Source organism: Pseudogymnoascus verrucosus, assembly GCF_001662655.1.
Source record: "Pseudogymnoascus verrucosus strain UAMH 10579 unplaced genomic scaffold scaffold_15, whole genome shotgun sequence".
Lineage (NCBI taxonomy): Eukaryota > Fungi > Ascomycota > Leotiomycetes > Thelebolales > Thelebolaceae > Pseudogymnoascus > Pseudogymnoascus verrucosus.
Genome location: NW_017263666.1, coordinates 176009 through 193851, shown reverse-complemented (window position 1 = coordinate 193851; position 17843 = coordinate 176009). Strand labels below are relative to the sequence as shown.

The 17843-nt window shown below is 50.8% G+C and overlaps 6 protein-coding genes across 6 annotated transcripts in view; 5 read left to right on the top strand and 1 right to left on the bottom strand.

The window, feature by feature from the left end:
• VE01_05001 (uncharacterized protein) overlaps positions 1-809 on the top strand; it is a gene marked incomplete at both ends in the record, with an annotated part of 3324 nt that extends 2515 nt beyond the window's left edge. The window contains one exon of the mRNA XM_018274467.1: positions 114-809. Within this exon, the coding sequence (XP_018131423.1) occupies positions 114-809 (696 nt within the window). The remainder of the gene's footprint in view (positions 1-113) is intronic.
• A 165-nt stretch (positions 810-974) lies between these two features.
• Positions 975-2377, top strand: VE01_05000 (uncharacterized protein). The gene has a single exon (XM_018274466.2). The coding sequence runs from the start codon at positions 1278-1280 to the stop codon at positions 2286-2288; it is 1011 nt and encodes a 336-aa protein (XP_018131422.1). The 5' UTR covers positions 975-1277; the 3' UTR covers positions 2289-2377.
• A 1075-nt stretch (positions 2378-3452) lies between these two features.
• On the bottom strand, positions 3453-5721 carry LSB5 (Putative actin patch assembly and actin polymerization protein). The gene is made up of 7 exons (XM_018274465.2): positions 5405-5721; positions 5279-5316; positions 4679-5077; positions 4180-4629; positions 3975-4131; positions 3702-3924; positions 3453-3651 (listed from the first exon to the last, which is right to left on the bottom strand). Exons 2-7 carry the CDS (start codon positions 5288-5290, stop codon positions 3639-3641), a joined length of 1254 nt encoding a protein of 417 aa, XP_018131480.1. The 5' UTR covers positions 5291-5316; positions 5405-5721; the 3' UTR covers positions 3453-3638.
• A 144-nt stretch (positions 5722-5865) lies between these two features.
• On the top strand, positions 5866-8619 carry VE01_04998 (uncharacterized protein). The gene has a single exon (XM_018274464.2). It carries the CDS (start codon positions 6361-6363, stop codon positions 8356-8358), a length of 1998 nt encoding a protein of 665 aa, XP_018131481.1. The 5' UTR covers positions 5866-6360; the 3' UTR covers positions 8359-8619.
• Positions 8550-9082, top strand: VE01_04997 (uncharacterized protein; the record flags this gene model as incomplete). The annotated part of the gene is made up of 2 exons (XM_018274463.1): positions 8550-8577; positions 8658-9082. 2 exons carry the CDS (start codon positions 8550-8552, stop codon positions 9080-9082), a joined length of 453 nt encoding a protein of 150 aa, XP_018131472.1.
• Positions 9083-14773: 5691 nt separating this feature from the next.
• VE01_04996 (uncharacterized protein) lies at positions 14774-15958 on the top strand. Its single transcript, XM_018274462.2, has 2 exons — positions 14774-14970; positions 15198-15958. Exons 1-2 carry the CDS (start codon positions 14884-14886, stop codon positions 15567-15569), a joined length of 459 nt encoding a protein of 152 aa, XP_018131473.1. The 5' UTR covers positions 14774-14883; the 3' UTR covers positions 15570-15958.
• The last annotated feature ends 1885 nt before the right edge of the window (positions 15959-17843 follow it).

Genomic DNA, 17843 nt, shown 5'->3' with positions numbered 1-17843 from the left:
AAGAAGAAGTCATGGAAGAAGAAATCGTGGAAAGCAGCGATGGCCATCTGGAGTCTACTTCCTTAACTTTCCGGACTGCTGGTCGCGAAAGGCAAAAGCGGCTTCATGATCAGGACGACGTATCTCCAGTTGTGGAATCGAGGCCTACTTCCAGCTACAATCACAGCAAGCGACCACGGATCTCGAAAGGCAAAGAGAGGGCAGATGAAATCCCTTCAACACCGGAACATATCTATAATAGCCACCTGAACGTCGACGGAAAATTACCAGACCACTCAAATGCTCAAAACAAGAACCTCTTCGAAACTAATATTGAATATTTTCCCCCACCATCTCCATCGAAGGAACTCGATTCTTCTCCATCGCGCCAAGTTCTTTTCGAAGCCAATATAGATCATACACCTCCCTCTCAGAACAACGATGACGAAGATGCAACGCAATCTCAGAATGATTCACCACTCTCTCAGAACAGCAATGACGAAGAGGCAACGCAATCACTGACCGCTTCACAACTCAAAGTGATAGACGAGTTTTTCGATCGTTCCACGGCGCAGGGGTTCGACTTCGAAATTATTCTCCGAATGATGAAGATTACCACACTAGATACTGAACTTGCGGGAAAACTTCTTTTAGATTATGCGAATGGATTGGAAGTCCCGAAAGATGTACCTGGAGTCTGGACTGAAGAGGATGACATTGGAGTCATGAGCCAGGTACAATCTGGTGATTATAAGCGTACTCTTAAAAAACATGGCAAAATCAGATGCTTGAAGCGGAAAATGCACCTGAAAGAAGCAAATGACATGTAAACGGATCAAGTGGAGGGTGCGTAAGGAACATGCAGTTGCTATATGCAGAGCTGGGGCGGTTTGGCGATTTTAATACCCATGATAGCTTTCGTTCTCAATTTGGTGGGGTGTTGGTGCTTAGTTTCTGGTCTGGCTGGCAGGGATGGCTTAATTTACCAAATATAATCTGATTACTTCTCAAACACCAAAATAGTCTAGCCGAAGTTGTCGAGGTTGCCCGCCTGTCTACAATCAAACATAGGTGTACTACAGTATTATAGAACCTGTGAGTGTGATTTCACCGACAAGATTTCCAGACGATGAGCCTATCCAAACTTGTCTATACCCATTACCCGCTACAACAGATAACCACATGCGTGTGTTTCATTCAACAACTCTACATCCATCTACACAGCCACTCACTCAATGGGCACAACCTAGCCTTCAGTCTGCGATCTCATGTTACATTATCAGTCAGCCTGACCTAACATGAACGCCAGACGCTCAGAACAGCGTGTGGCTCTATGTTCATCGAATATGGGCCTCATGCTGTACGCTGCGCTAGTCGCTCTGTTTGCGATGCTGCTGTTACATCAAGTTTACGCTTCACCGAGCACGTCGTTTGTCGCAAGCATCCACAACGATTCTATTTTTGTCATTCTCTCACCTATCAAGTTGAGACCGATCATCATTGACGTTCTGGAGTACTTTTTGTTATTGTTGTCACGAGCAACCAGTATCAAACCTCCATCAGCATCTGAACTCCTCAGCTCGGGTCTCTCTATTCTCACACGAGAGAGCTTGGATAAATTGGTCTCTACCGCACACTGGGCAACAGACAAACTCTCCTCCTCCGAGATTTCTTACATGGTAACGGTCGCCATAACCTCCTTTCTCACCAAGTTCTTCCAAGTCGCATATCTACGGGTCTTCATCAGCACAGCCTCCCTGCTCCTTTCGGTCGTCTCAAACTTGGATTTTCCAACAGAGCACAACTCTCTCCGCGCAGCGAGACAGCAGTTCAAGTACAAAATATGCGCTTTTTGCTGTGTCATCTTCACCTCCATCGACTACATAGCATTTCACTTTGTCGGGATATTCGCCCTACGTGATGTGGCTCATGAGTGCTGGGGACTTGAAGGCAAAATAGATTGTAGCTCTTGGTTGGTGGTCGGCTGCAATACAGCGGGCGTAGCGATGGCAGCTGTTGGGTTCTATACGTCGGGAAGATTTATTTGGGATGGGGCAACGAATGTTTTAGAGAGTTGGCAGTTTGTTGAGGTTGCGCGTGAAGATGAGGCAGGCAGGTCGAGGTTTGATCCTGGTGCAATGGATAGGGCGGTCAATGCTATGAAGCAAAGGGAAATGTTCATGAAGGATGAGAGGGAAGAACAGGTAAAGGAAGAGGCCTTGGGGGAAATAATTCGCCTGTATGAAGCGGATGAGACGCAGGTGAATGATACCAATCAACCAAAGGAGACCCCCGACAGCGGATTGTAAGATTGGGTCTTAGCATACGGATAAAATATGGCAGTAAACACTTGCTATTCCTATTACAATATCAAGGGCAGAATAGAGTTGGCCGTCACCACATAACATGCAAGGACCGATTGCGTAGAGAATGCGATGTGCCCCTTAAATAAACGCCTGTATTTTTCCTTTGGTAATGGTCAGTGGGGTCGAATCAACTGTTGCTTTGTTAGCAGTGAACCAGTTAGGGTTGCCGCGTGAAGACTCCTCGTGGAGAGAGTATTGTGGTTGTGGTGAAGCAAGTATCAGATGCGTCAAACTTTAGCAGGGTGGAGCAAGACGCGGTGATAAGAAGGGACGACGGGATCAAAGAGATGGGTGGTAAAAAACGAGGTGATGTGATGAGAAGAGACTGGGAGTTGGTGAGAAACCGGGGAGGTGGCAAGAAATGAGAGCTGCACTGAGAAACACATGGTTCACGTTACATCCACTTCATATCTACTGCGAGACTAACGCTTGGATGCTCGACTCAGAAATTGAATTCGGTCTTTATTATGTAAGTCTTCTTGTAAAGCCTTTTGAAATTCAGGTTTCTACGGCATCTGGCTCGGCAGGCTAATATTATATCATCCAGCTCCCTCTTGGCCAACCCCTTCTTTCCACCATCGATCCCGTCTCGCACAATATTCATATGCATGCTCCAGTTAATCACGTTAATCAAGGTAGTCTTACTCCTGTTATCTGCCTACAATAATATAGTGAATGAAATGACCCCAATTGGCAGTAGAACAGTCGTAAATACAATGAATCTTCAAGAGGTCGTTTTCACTCTCCCTTCGTAGCGATTCAGACAGCCTGAATAATACAATAAATGACGAAAAAAATGCAAAAAGAAATATCTGAATATACACTTGTGTATTCAGATCTTAAGAAAACCCATTTTTTGGATTTTACTTATCGTCTCGAGCTGCGTTCGAACCGAGCACTTGCTGTTCCGCAGGCAGACGTTCCCATATCCGCCATGAGGCTTCTTGGGGTCGAGGGTGATGGGGCTATTGGGGTATATAAGCGTTGGTTCCGGATTGCTGGTGGGTGGGGGTTGGGGGTGAGTGATTGAAGTGGTGGGAATTGGGGTGAGTGACTGAAGGGTGGAAGCTTGGGAATAGGAACTGCACAGAGGCGAGAAGCGTAGATAACCAAAAGATAAACATGTATTCGGCATAATTGCCAGGTTCAAGCTCTATGTTACGCTAATAACAATCCGCTGTTACCATCAGATATCGACCCATGCCAAACGAATTGTCACGCATCAAGAACGATGGTATCCGCACCACAAATAACATCATCCTCCGCTCTACCAGCATTAAAAGAATCCACCAACTACACTGACCTCCTATGGAGACTTATCAGCACTATCCATAACTTGGACATGGATATTCTTACCACTTCGGCTCATCTCTCTCGAGAGCAGGACTCTCCAATGCATTTGCATCTCCGAAAGGGTTATCATCGTCTTCTTCCTCAACGGAATCATAGTTATCCACAACTGGTGGTGCGGCAGGGCGAGGGGGTGCCACAGGTGCAGGGGCTGCGGAAGCTAGGCTAAGTTTTAAACCAGCAAGTTCCGCGGCTGCCCCGTCGACAGCTTTCCCCTTTTCTTGGAGCACTTTGAAAATCTGTCAGCGCAGTTCAATGTATCCAGCACAGATTGCTTACTTCGGTACGCATGTGCTTGCTCAGCGAGTTCGTCATCGGAGTCACTGTCTGCATCGATGGAGCTATCCAGCTGCTCAAATGTCATGAGCGCGGTGACGAGTTGGTCGTTGGCTTGGATGAGAGCTCCAAGCCATTCTTCGGCTTCGATATTTTGAATCTTCACATATTATGAGCAATCAAGTCAGTACAAGGAGAGGTTACTTACATAGCGAAGAATGTGCCTTCGGAGTAACTTGCAGCGCTCAAATTGAGCAACGCAAGCTTGGTTCTCCGAGACACGTTCCTCCTCTCGATTAATCCTCTGCAAGGCGTTGAGGAGGTTGATAGAAGCAACTGAGGACTCAGCAATGTTGGTTTTCATGTTGGCTTTCTCTGCCTCGAGGTTAAAAGGTCCGCTCTTGCTCTTCGACCCCTTCTTCGACTTCTTCGGCTTTGTTGGTGTTGTTGATCCAAATAGGCTGCTGCTGATACCAGAGCTGCTTGGCTTGGATTTATGGCTCTTGGGTGCCGCTCCGGGAGTCGGTGAAGGAGCTGTGGAACGGCTGGCAGCTTGCTGAGCCTCTTCATCCTCTTCATCTTCGAATGGGTCCCGCTCAGTTTCCTTTAGCACTTTGGATCTATCTTGAGTGACTACCTGTTTCCGTTTTGGAAGTTCCTTTGTTATGTCAGCACCACGGTTGCCAAAATGTCGATGTGTGCTGTACCTTGTTAAGGCGAGCAATCCGTTCCAGTCCGGGCGTGCTCTTATAAGTCTGCCCCCAACCAGCGAATAAAACCTGGCATCTAGCCCGTACTTCTTTCTCTGACATGGGCGAGGTCGCACAAACTCTTAATCTCTCAAGGAGAGGTTCGTCGACAAACGCTCGCTGAAACCGGGACCCTGCATTTTGCATGAGGCCATCAAGGATGGTAAGTGCTCGGAGTTGGCGATGGACGTTGCCATACTTTAGTTTCTTCCGGATGGCTCGCGCGGCTTCCGCAGGTCCTGTTGCTTGCAGCCCAATTGCTTCAACCAGATCCGGGATCCCGCTCAGGTCATCCTCCTCGAACTGCTCACTTGTGAGGCGCTCGATGGCGACCGTAACCGAGGAGTATGGTTTTTTCTACAGGCAGCGTTTCTTGTCAGAACCATACTATTGTACATGACTCTTCATACTTCAGTCTACCGCGTGGCCGTAGGTATCACTAGATATAGGAGATCCCGCGGGGCAGATGGCATATCTGAAAACCCCGCGTCCACGCGTCTACCGTCGTAGAGTCCTCCATCACGTCATCTGTATTCCAATGAAAAGGGATGAGCTTACAGAGCTAAACATTGTCGATAATAATGTAGTATCTAACGCTTGTTAAAGATTAGCCGGGCCCAATTCGAGCTTCAAACAAAGCACGTGGGTTGACCCCCTCAGCATGCACAGTCGGACTTTACTAACCACTGCGGTAAAACGAGCAATATAACGCTGCTTTTCAGGATTTCAAACACAGCTCGAGACGCAGAGAAGATAGAGACGGTAGTGGTGGTACCTGTGAGGTGATGCGGTTGTTGTTCTTTGATCGATATGCTCTCCGCCACTATCGTCTTGCTATATCGGAAGGGGCAATGAACCCTTGTTTATGAGCCGTGGTAACGTGCCACTTGGATAATTGCCGCACAGCTAACAAGGATCCTCCCTCGGTCCGATGCAGGAGGTGTTTGAGATGAAGGCTATTGATTATAACTACCGGCGACTTTGTGTTAAGGTTCCGGCACGTATCTCGCGCATCACATACACCCCGCACTAAGTCGTCACCCTGCTGGGATGTCGATCGATAAGGCCCAAATAGGCTAGACCAGTCCTAGGCTGTAGCGGGGTAGCTTCGCCCTGACCTAGCATCTCCGACGTCAAGTTCCAATCATTAAACTTTCCAGAGCACATCACAACTGTATTATTGTATGATTCACGGCGTAAAAGTCGTAGGATTCGCAATTGTTGAATTTATTTAACCTTGTGTGTATAATATTGAAGCTTCATTGCCCAAGTACCCCCATGAAAAGTTGACTTGACAATGCCATCAAGGTACCATGGATGGGATGAGACAGCTGTCAGAACTCCAACTTCCCTTGAAAATGACCGCCAGTTGAATGGGTTGAGGCTCTATTCTGCCAAATACTACCGCATAATATTAATGGCGGTTTAGGTATTTGGAGCCTGATGGCTCACCTCCCTCTTATCGAGCGCCATCGTTCACCCCCGTCAACCAGCCTGTGCAATCGGGCTGGGGAAAGAATAGCGATGCACTTTACGATATCCCTCAGGACGATGATCCATTGCCTGTTTCTCAACTTCCCCAAAAACGAAAGCGGCAGTCAACGGTCTCTACTCGAAACAAAAGCGCGCCTGCGGTCCATATGAAGAAACCACGGCGTAAAGACGATAGCCCGCTTTCAAAAAGATTCGCATATATACCTACACCCGACAAGCACAATTTATCACAGCCATCCTTGCCGCATGGTGCGAAGAAATCTGCCTCGCGAAGAACGAACTCAGCTCTGTCAAAGCAGACCAAAGTTTTCCCCAACACAAGCATCAGCAAACCAAATGCACAACGACCATATGACGAGGCACATCTCAAGAAGAGCACAGAATTCACAATAAATGCACCTTCTACACTTGACAAGATTGCTCAGGCTGGGCATATTGGGCTCGGGCAAACCACCCTGGAAAAACTGGCCGCGTTTAGGTTCAAAACACCTGCTGTCAATGCGGAATTGGACCAAGCTACCTTGGACCAGGCCATGTCATTGAACCGACCCACAGACACGGCGAATTTAGAGACACACTTATTTGCCCACGAGCAAAGTATAAGGAATGGAAAAAATGACAATTATACTTTGCCAGCGCCCGAGGACGCTCTGTCGCCGGTCGAGCATGAAGTATACGCAGACGTGTCTCACCAAACACCTCATGCACTTGCTACTTCGGGAGAGCCCGAAGATGATTTTGACGATCTTTTTGCCGAAAGCGCCAATTTCTCTTGCTCCACGGAAGCTCGAGCTTATGTCAAAAATTATGGTAGTGTTAGCAACAGCATTCCGCAGCAAGACCATTCAGAATCTTTCGAAGTCAGTTCCAGTATCTACAGAGATTCCGCTTTCGGTACTGAAATGAACAATTCATCAAATATCAGGAGGCATGAAGCTTCTTGCGAAGGTTGGGATGAAGGTTTGGACGACGAAGATTTCGCTCAGTTCAATATCGACGATCTTGCCTTACCCAATATACTCCCAACTCCTCGTACGCTGCCTCACAAGGCCTCCGTCCATTTTCCTGCTGAGCATGGAAGCGATGATTTTGATGACGGCGTTGCTGATGACGATTTGATGGAAATTATGGCGGAACATGAGAACGTCCATAACTATGCTCGACATCAAGCGACCACATCTCCTGACAACGGCGTCAAATCAAGTGCTCGGTTCAAGAATGCCTCCCGATCCTCTTCGAGGCTGCAAAGCACCCATGATGAATATTTCATGGATGATACAGATGAAGCCGAACTGGCTAACCTGGCAGAACAAGATAATCCGGTAATCGTCGAGACCCATTCATCCCCAAGCAACTGGACTGAATCCGACGTGAGATCCCGGGATAGGGAAGTATATGATGAGAAACTTACCTATTCTTCTCCGTCGATCAAGCACAGTGACAATATAATTAACAGCAATCAGCTACGAGTCCAGCCCAGCGTCGAGTCATTAGCAGAGCCAGAAGACTGGTCCTTTCTCAATCACAATCCCGCTGTGCCAAAGAACATTGAGTCCCTTCGCAATAACGCTCCACAAACCGCACTCCCAATGACCCCAGGGCCATCTGGTCCCAGCTCAGCGAACGATGACAGCCACGAGTATATCCCCCTCACACCTTTCGCGCGCTCTCCATTTCCAGAAAAAGTCTCCAACTGTTCTGTCATCCCAGGTCTCACAACTTGCACAATACTTCGCACCTGCTTTCGCATTGGGGAATGCATACGAGCGGGTTCCTTCTGCAACCGCCTTAACCAAGACGCCATCATTGAGCTTTTTTGCCGCGTAACCTTCTCATCTCGAGAAGATGGGACGCACAAGCAGATTTTCCAGTTTGCGGATGTTTTCCACAACAGCCCTCCTTTCGTGAATGGTGTTTTGGCGAATTACCTGGTATCAGCGTTGCAGGAGAGAGAAAGTAGGGAGCTTTTGACGGGGAATTGTGAAGAGCCCGGGATGGTGAGATGTTTGGGGAGGCTGAAGGCACAGGTGGGAGGAAACGGGTGGATGTTGCATGTGGACAACATTCGCAAGTCTGACTGGGAGGAAGTGAGGTGGACAAGAAGAATTGTGGGTGTTCAGGAGGCGAGGAAAGACCAGGAGTGATTTGAGACCAAAATTGTTAAAATTGCTAGGTCGGTGACGGATTGGAGGATGATTTTGCGCGATTTTTGCTATTTTGAACAATTTGCTATGGCAGGAGTCCAGACTAATGTTCTTAGCTCATACTAACTATCAAAGCAGATATAGAGGAAGCAGGCTTGAAAATTGGAGTTATTTGCAGCGTATAGCTTGCCATGCGGCCCAGAGACAGATTAGATACAAGTGATAGCATATAGATAGCCTCAACAACTCATATCGTATTCAAACCCACTGACCTGTCGATTCCTCGCTCCCATCCCCAGAAGTTCCCACTCGAGTGACCATTCCTATTCGACTGTCAGCAAACCCCAACGCACCACCCTTCGCCCACATTCCTATTCAGCAAAACTCTACAGCCTCCAACAGCAGCCTCCAACAGCAGGCTTCACATTGGCCTCCGGTTGGAGACCGCATCCAACACTCCGAAACACCCATATCGCACAACCACACCCCCAGCGCCGGCATCGCCACCGGAACCATCTCCCCGCTCGAACCGATGTTGGAGGTTGCAACACAGGCGACACCCTTCACGTATACCCGCTTCTCAACCGCGGTTGACCTCATCTACTCCATACCCTCGGCTCTGAGCGTCGCGCCGGTCATGGCACCTAAACCGGAGCTTTATCTCAAGGCTGTGCGACATGAGATGTGCCAAGAGAGGCCGTTAGGTGGTAAGGCTTGCGATTGAGCGGTAGCGTCGTATTGTGGTGTAAATGTTCCAGGCGTGGCGGCAAAGGGGCGGCTATGGGGGGCAGAGACGTGGGGTGTCGGTTGGGGGGCGGGTAATTAGGGGTATTTAACCGCTGCTGGGAGGGCATATGGATATTTTGATATGAGAAAAAAATAAGCCAGCTTCTTACTTGATGATGATATGAGTAATACTGTATTAGCGTATTGCGATCTAAACTTTTGAGTTCGTAGTTATTCGAAAGTTGGCATTCCTTGAGCCCAAACCACAAGCCCAAACCACACTAAGCCCGCCGCTGGGCCAATTGCAACAAAGCACAAATGGAATATGCGATATTGTAGGAAAGGTAATTGTGATGCAATTTGCTTGAAGTAGTCCAGCTTCATCCAAAAGAAAGATAGCTCTAGACCCCAGAAAATCTCCGAGTGGCCATCCGACGACGACGAGAACAGTCGGTGGCGAGAACGTCTAGCGACAGTGAGATGGCCAGTGGTGGTGAGAATACGACGGTAGAGAGATGCGATAGTTCTTGTCTCGACGGGCTGCAGTTGCAGCAAGGACCTCCTTGAGGCTCTTCTCTTTCAAGGCCCCTAGGCGAAGAGCAGATATGAGGATCCATTTGATCACGCATAAATGGTTGTCCTCTCATGACTGTAGGCGCCGAAAGAAGACTACCCGGACCTTCTTGTCGGATTTCCGTCATATGTTAGTTATTATATAATATTTAGTTGTGTGCAACTTACCCCATCCTCTTTTCGTTTCAAATCAACGAGGTTCTCAAGACTTTTCTCGTTGATGAGCTCTATCACAACGTCATCGTAGAATGTAAACAGATATTTCTCATCGCCCAGTCTATCTAGTATTACGTCGCCTATACGAAAAGACAGTGCTGAGAGCAGGACGTTCCTTAATGCTCTCTGGATAACTTTATACCACTTGGAACGCCAGTTCTTAGCTGAAGTGTAACATCGGCATAGTCGCTCCAGCCGAATATATTCCCTTTGGACGTATGTATCACTCCTTCAACCCCGCATAAGTGCAGTCAGCTCTTCATATTAATAATAATCTCTAGACGTTCTCTTATGTAAATTTTCAGCAAATGGTACTCTGCATTAACGGTAAGAGTTATGTGAGGCTGAGACATTGAAAGGCTAATCACAAACCATATATAAAATATCAAGCAAATTCTAATGCCGAGTCAGACTCTTAGAGGAACTCAAGGAAAATTTCTCGGAGACTCCACATTGGCTAACAGTATTTAGAAGCAATATCCCATTGCTACTGTTGTATGAGCATTCCTACAACTGCATTATGTTGGGGTGAGTCAAAAATAAAATGTTGGCTGGGTTACTATCTGTTCATTTATGCAAATATAGATTATCACATTTCTCCGAAACTAATTATTAGATTTATTATTTAAATCTGGTGAATAAAATAAGTAAATTAAATGGGAATAATAATAATAAGCCCACAGCTCCCATTAATTTCGTATAATTATAATCAAACACGGAGGATCTGTTAGGCATTCCATGTTGTGGCTTCACTTGATGCACTGACATCTCATCATCACAGCGGGCGGGACGGAGAGCAGATGCAGGGACAACTACGACAACCACAGAACTCCAGCCCCCCCGTCACCGCCATTTCAATTGGAACGTTGATGGAGCTGTAACACCCAATATCTCCGCCTATCGGGCATCTTATCGGCATCGCGCCTTTCAACGGGTATCTTCTGCGGTATCCAAGCGTCCCGCTGCCCCGAATTTAACCTTCCTATCCGGGCCGCGAAATCGTCAGCAAGCAAAAAGGAAATAAGGGAAGGATCACGTCGTCTGATACCTCCTGGGAGGTACCCACCCTGCAACGTTGCTCCCCTGCCGCTCAGTCCTTCCCTCTCCCCCCATCCAGCACAGGAAGGAAGCTCCCATCAAACCAAACCAGCAGACCAAAACCAACTCCAAACCTCCCCCGGGTCCACTCCGGGGAAGCTTCCAAGCCCAATTTTCCGACCAACGCAGCCCCCCAGAAACGCTCCAGACCCCCCAACCTCCCCCCAACGCACGCACCTCCCCCCCAATTTTCCACCTGCCCAGCACCTTCCAAACCTTCTAGCTCCCCCCCAGCACCTCTTCGCTGCATCTCCCGGGTCCGCCTGCCCAACGCTCGTGCCCTCACACATCGCGACAGTAGCACCGAAGGATTCGCCCAGACCCGCGACAGCGAATCGGTGACTTTACACCTGGTGGCTGATGGCCGGATTACGAAAACAGTATTGCTTGCGTGCGGCAGAGAGACGAGGGGGTGGTGGTGGCTTGCCGTTGCGTGATCAATAAGCCATGCGTCTCTATCTATCCCCCTCCCTCCGCCCTCACTCCGGCCAGCGGGCGCCGCCACATGCTCGCGGACCGGAATCCTCCGATCCGTGCCACGGCGCGGCCCTGCGCCCACGTGTTGCGAGGCTGCGCCGGCGCCGGCCTATCTGGTGGACGGACACCCTTGCCGGCCGTGCGCGACGAATGGGTTGCATTGCTGCTGACCAGGGGGATGTGCAGACGGATTCCCGGATCGGGGATCTCGGAGAGATAAGTGGGGGGACGTGGGATTATGGCGGCGGTACTCTGGAATGTAACCATACGGAGGGGAGATAGTGCTTGGCATGGGTGGTTTGGCTGGTCGGAGAGTTACTCCGTTACAGATGGAGAGCGCGGAGCGGGAAGAGTTGTTCCGGAGGGGCCATGCATGGTATGCAGACGTTTGCCGCGAGGCGCTTAAGCGCGTGCTTTTCTTAAGTTTTTGGAAGTTTTGAAGATGGTGTCGTACTAACAATAGCGGTGAAGAAGAATAGAGTGCTTGTCTCACCGTTAGGCTTCGGGTCTTATGCGGACGGAAAAATGGGAAGGTGGGCCGGCGACGATTTTTGAGGGTGTGGAAGAAGAGCCCGGTGGTCTGGTTCAGCGTACAGGCTGAATGCAAGGAGGTGTCGGGTGGATGAATTAGTAGAGCCAAGAGCCTAGGGAGCTCTGGGATAAATGGAAAGAAGACTCGGAATGTTTCTAGAAAGATGGGGAGAGTAGATTGTGGAGATGGTGGAGACGTGAAGGGATGGGGCTTTTTGATTGCGAAGAAAGAAAGCCCATGCATGACCTTACCTTCCTCCGCCTTCCTGTCCCGGACCATGCCATGTGGCAGGTAGGAGCAATATATTGCTCCCAAGACAAGCAGCCCTCTCGAGCATCGCAATCATAGGAATGCCCACATGAGCAACGATCCCATCCAAATTAATCCAGGCCATTTAATCCCAGACCCCAAACGTCCCAAAGTAGTAACCCATTTTCGAAATATCCGTCTCTCCAACATTCTCCAAATAAACCCAAAGGAGCACTCCTTCAAACCTGGCCCCTGGCCCACACAACCTGGTCAACGCATGGTCCACGACGCCGTTCATCTCATCTGAGCGCCGCCGCCCCCAGCTCCAACAGTATCACCCGAGCCCTAATCTCGTAAAATAGGCACAACGTGATGCGGCGAGATTTCATGCGTTGAGAGCGGGAGGCGATGCAGCGGCCCGGCGATGCGCTCAGATTGGATGCGGCTCGCGAAACGGTGGTGATGCGGGTGATGCGGTAGCGTAGCAGCGTAGCAGTTGGCTTGGTGGCATGAGAGAGCCTAGCTATTGCACGGCTAGGGGTGTGAGGTGGTATTCTGACAAGCTGGGCAGTTGGTGCCGTGGATCGCCGAGAGCCCTGTGTTGCAGATTCTGCAGCGGTCGCTTCAGAGCTCCCATTCATTGAGCCGTGGGATCTCTGTCCTTCTGTGCCGAGATCATCACCACTGTCTCCTTTTCCATGCCCTCATACTTCCCAAACACTGCACATCACGCTTCCCAGTACACACAGATAGATGAAAGGGAAAAGCTCCCACCTCCCGTGACATGACCCTTAATCTACCTGGTCCGTCTAAAAGCTTGGTCGACAAAGGTGTTAATTTAGCCGCCGCCGCCACGTGAGTCGGAGAATACAGTATGAGGGTCCAACAACGTCTTTTCAAAGCTTGGCTGCGACTGCGGAGGGATGCCCCGAGACGGATTGGTGGTCGGAACTTCCAACTCAGAGGTTATGTTGGGGAAGGGAGAGACGCCGCGCGTTTGTGGTTAGGTAGGTGCTATGGACGTGCAAAGTACGCATCTGGAAGGACGTCCCTGGAGAAACCCAGGCCGAGATCGAAAGTAGGTGGCTTGTTGGTAGATTGATTGATCGTACAACAAGCCTCATGCCACGATAATTATCCGAAGAGGAAGGCCGGCTGCATTTAAAAAATAAAATAAAATCAATTCAGGTAATTATAATTTCCCATCAATTAACGAATTTAATTCAATTTTCTTTTCGGGCCATTTAATTCCCATCACCAACCTATTATCCTCCCATCACAGTCACTATCACATCACGCGTTCTCCCCCTCTAGGATCTTTACGCAAATCGCACCCCCATCTGTGCTCCACTTGTGTCGCCGCGTGACAATTCCTCCTTGCTTCCTCCCTTTCCCCGTACTTTCGATCGGACGGGGCGGCGCTCGCGTTCGGTCCGTCCGTGGGCCCCCAATTTCCCCCACACACCAGTAGAGTAACACGTACACGTACGGGATCAAATTGCTCAATCCAACCAACATCGGCAAAACACAAGACCAGAGCGTGGCGGGCGCGACCCGTGCCGTCGCTCAAACCCCGTCCGCTATTCGTCCCGTATCATTCTATTCGTTCCGCAATATATAGCATGTATTATGTATTGTACATACTCTACAAATACAGTAATACAGTCAGTACTTGAGGGAAATGTCGCCATCACGCGCCGTCCCTGTGCTGCGACTCCGCAGTGGCGAGCCCTTCGCGCCCTGCATTCTGGGATCAGACACCAGACAGACATGATCCCAGCGCCTTCCAAGTCGAGTTTGTCAGGCCCTGTCTCTGTGCGCTGTCGCAGTGCAGCGCACCAACGCAAGGCAGACGTCGCTGGGCGTGCGGGGTGATAGGGTGGGAACGCTGGAGTGGCATGCAATGGCATTGAGCGCACAGGGCGAGAATGCACCGAGGGTCTCCTCTTTGACGCCGCTGTGATGGTCAGGTGGTGGGTTGTGAGACGCTGGCTTGGAGGGGCTATCTGTGCGTGGGGTGACGCTCAGCCATACGCTCAGCCTTACCTGCGTTTTGAACTGTGGCAGTGACATGTTCTGGTCGCTATTTTCTCTATTTTGGGGGGGACCGTGGGTGGCCGTGGGTTGGCCGTGGGTTGTCGTGGGGTAAAATGTATACAAGGTAAGGAGGAGGTAAGATTACAAGGTCGTTGGGCGACAGATCAATGGAGGAGTTTCCGAATGCAGTAATTGTGTTTATTGGGAATAATAATCGCATTGGTTGACTCATGTTTTGCTTTTTTACGACTGGATAATTTATTTTGGGGGCTTAGATATTGTCGTCGTTGTTATTTGTTATTATTCGTTATTGACAAAATGTGGTTTCAGTGTTGGGAGTCGTGGCTGTGACGCTGAGAGGGCGCGACGCTCGCTGATGCCACAGCGCTGGGTCTGCGCTTGGGAGGTGACTCGCGTACAGCGAGCTTCAGATTGGACAGGCTTTGTCAACGTGACGACGCTGGCGTGTCAGAAGGAGCCATCGTCACAATCCCGATCACCTCCTTTCACATTCCTCATTCCATCTCCTCTTCCTGACCCCCTTTCCCCTTTCTCCCCCATCACCAATCCAGGCCCCCATCATCTGTCGTCACCAACAAAGAAAAACGCCCGCATGAATGGCAGCATTCCTCGCATCACCCCCCTCGGCGATCCATCGGGAAAATAACACGTCCCTCGCGCTCCTCACGAGGCATCTAGATCCTGTATATCCAACTCCCAAATATACCCCCCCATCCATCGCTTCCTACCCCAACATATTCTATTTCTGGCCCCAATCGCGGAACTTTACCCATTCTGCCGGCCGCAATCGTACAGCTGACTGCCGTGCGTGGGCTCCCTGCATTCATTTCAGCCCCCAACCCCAACCCCAGCCCACGATACCCTCCATCGCCCAGACGCGATGCTATGCGTGCGATGACTTGCGCCCCAGCAGCAGCGGCCCAGCGGAGACACCGCTTCGTCTGGTGCTGGCTTACCTGACATCCGCTCGCGTGTCCTTTCTCTACGATCAGATTATCCCGAGCCTGTCGCCGCCATGCCATGTAGGCGTCGCGTGCCTTCTGCTGTTGATCCTAATCCCCAGGCAGCAGACGTCGAGCTGCCAGCGCAGCAGCCGCCGCTCACACGACGTCCCCAGCCTGGCTACGGAAGGGACGCGCCGCAGCCTCGGCGCCTCGAATGCCACCCCGGCGCTGATGCTCCGGATGCTAACAGGCAGTCAAGTGAGGGCGTGGGCAAGATGGAAGCGCCCAGCGACCGGGAACGCGCACATCAGACGTTGATGAATGGATGGTCGGAATAGAGTTGCGAGGTGATGGCGCGCGATGGCCGAGGCGGCGGCGCCTCCATCTACCCGTCTGACCTCAGCGCTTCGTGTCGTGGTGCGCCTTGTCTGCAGAGCTGACTCTTATCATCGTTGGGCAAGTAGAGGGGATGTAGAGGCGTGTACTGCGGCGTACCTGCGAGGGTGAAGGTTGGTGCCCGAATGGGGAGATTCGAGGGTATTATCGAGTTATTATCGCAGCCCCAACTCATATACGGATGTGGTAATCATAAAGTAATCCGTACAGTCGCACAGCAGCATCATCATCCTCACTAATCCTCCTTACATCCTCCCCACCCTTCTCACTCTCATCTCTCACATTCCAGCGTACTCTAAATTCCCCGAACTCGTATCCTTCTAGATAAACCCCACAAACCGATTATTCATTATCACTCCTCCGCCATCAGCGCACTCACACTGTCATCGTGCCCCACCACACACCACACACCCACTTCCCTCCCTCCCGCACCTGTCAAACCAACCCCACGCTCGCTTACCCGCTAGGCGCTCACACCACCCACCACCACCACCACACCAACACCCACCATCGCCGAAGGGGGGACCCCGCGACAACGGGTGCCAGCGCACAGTGTCTCACGTAGGCGCGAGGAAGCGCGTGACCTGCTTCCCGGTGGCGGGCCGGGGAGACGGGATGTGTTGGCGCCGTGGGTGGTGGCTTGAGGGTGTGTGATGGTGTGTGATGGTGTGTGGTGTGCTTTGTGTGAGGTTGTGGTGTGGTGTAAGGAGGAGGAGGAGGTGTACTGTTTGGGAAGGGGGATGGGGGTGAGCGGTTGCGTGCTGGGCGGACGGGAGGGAGGACGGGAGTGATATGATATGTTGATATGTGAGGAGAGGGGTGGGGGGTGTGATGGGGGGTGGTGATACTAGTTTGGGTGACGATGTTTGCGGGCTTGATGGGGGGATTCCAAATGAGAAGGTGGAAAGGAGAAAGGAGTATGGGGGGGTGTGAAGGAGAAAAGGGTGACGGGAAGGAAGGAAGGGGGTGGATGGATATAAATTTGAATAATAAAAATAATATATATATATATATTCGAATATGCGTTTGTATTTTTATTATTTCCGAGATATTGGGATTGTATTGTAAGACTTACTCGTTGTATTTAGGGGTTTCTTTAGTTTCTTTTTTGGGAGTCTTCTTATTCTCAGAACCTGGGTGGTAGATGGATGATAAACGGTGGGGGTTCAACGACTTACTCACTCTATACGTCGTGGTGACGAGAAGAGGAGGACTCACATCTCACGCCTCACATTGCTTATCCTGCACCACAAACCCCAAGTCACTCCCCCCATCAACCACTCACCCTCCCCCAACACAGCACGCTCCCCAAAACCTCCCTTCCACAAACCCCCCAAGCGACCAACACCCAGCCCACGTACAACCCCCCCAATCCCCCTCCGTCCTACTTACAGTACCACAGCATCCCCCCCTTCCTCTCGCAACCAGCTGAACACCCACCTGATCCCCGCGGCCCTATCGGCACCCCGCCGCCTCCCCTCACCGTCCCACCAGTATCCCCGCCGCAGGCAGACAGCCCGCCGCCGCGCAGCCGTCGCGATCGCCGCCACTGGGATGTCGTGGTACCTTACCTTTCTTACCGTTGCGTGCAGGTGCGTACGAGTCATAGGGGGGGATTCAGCTGGCTTTGTAAGGGGTGCAGGACGTTTGGGGAGGATCGTACATACAGTACTGTGCTGTATAGAGTTACTGTGCTGTACAAGCGTACGGGGTGCAGTGGTGGTGCAGTGATGCTGAATCGTAAACCTGCGTTTCGGCGGCCAGATGGGCCCTTTTTCTCCACTTCACCCCTTTCCCCAGCTGCTGCAGTTGATGGGAGTGTCGGTATTATGTGCGTATGTACATCAATATCCATCCATCCATCTATGCATACCCAGTAAACCGGATCCTCCCCATCATCCCCCATCTCCACCCCCAGTGCATCAATCACCCCCCCCTTTCCCTCGCATCCCCCAGCTACTCCCTATCCAGTAACTAGCATTGCAGTGTCGAAACAGAGACAAACCAAGATGGGACGACTACAAAAAGTCCAGATGAGACATGCACACACACACACACCACCACCGATGCGAGCGACTCATCGCCTGCACCACACCCCGTCCCTCCCTCCCGCAGCCCCCACGCCGGGACCTGTCTCCCGTCTCCGCGCTGGAAAGCAATTGGCCGCGCACCTCCGTGCGACCGCCCAGTCGGGTGCGGAGGGGGTTATTCCTTGC

Excerpts from the sequence above, each read along its gene's own strand:
- VE01_04996 (XM_018274462.2), top strand. The coding sequence starts at position 14,884 with ATGGCAGCATTCCTCGCATCACCCCCCTCGGCGATCCATCGGGAAAAT. Across the intron at positions 14,971-15,197 it reads TCACGAGGCATCTAGATCCT|CAGCAGCGGCCCAGCGGAGA; the intron begins GTATATCCAACT and ends CTTGCGCCCCAG.
- LSB5 (XM_018274465.2), bottom strand. Across the intron at positions 4,630-4,678 it reads GGATTGCTCGCCTTAACAAG|GAACTTCCAAAACGGAAACA; the intron begins GTACAGCACACA and ends GACATAACAAAG. Across the intron at positions 3,925-3,974 it reads GCAAGCACATGCGTACCGAA|TGCTCCAAGAAAAGGGGAAA; the intron begins GTAAGCAATCTG and ends AGATTTTCAAAG.
- VE01_04998 (XM_018274464.2), top strand. The coding sequence starts at position 6,361 with ATGAAGAAACCACGGCGTAAAGACGATAGCCCGCTTTCAAAAAGATTC.
- VE01_05000 (XM_018274466.2), top strand. The coding sequence starts at position 1,278 with ATGAACGCCAGACGCTCAGAACAGCGTGTGGCTCTATGTTCATCGAAT.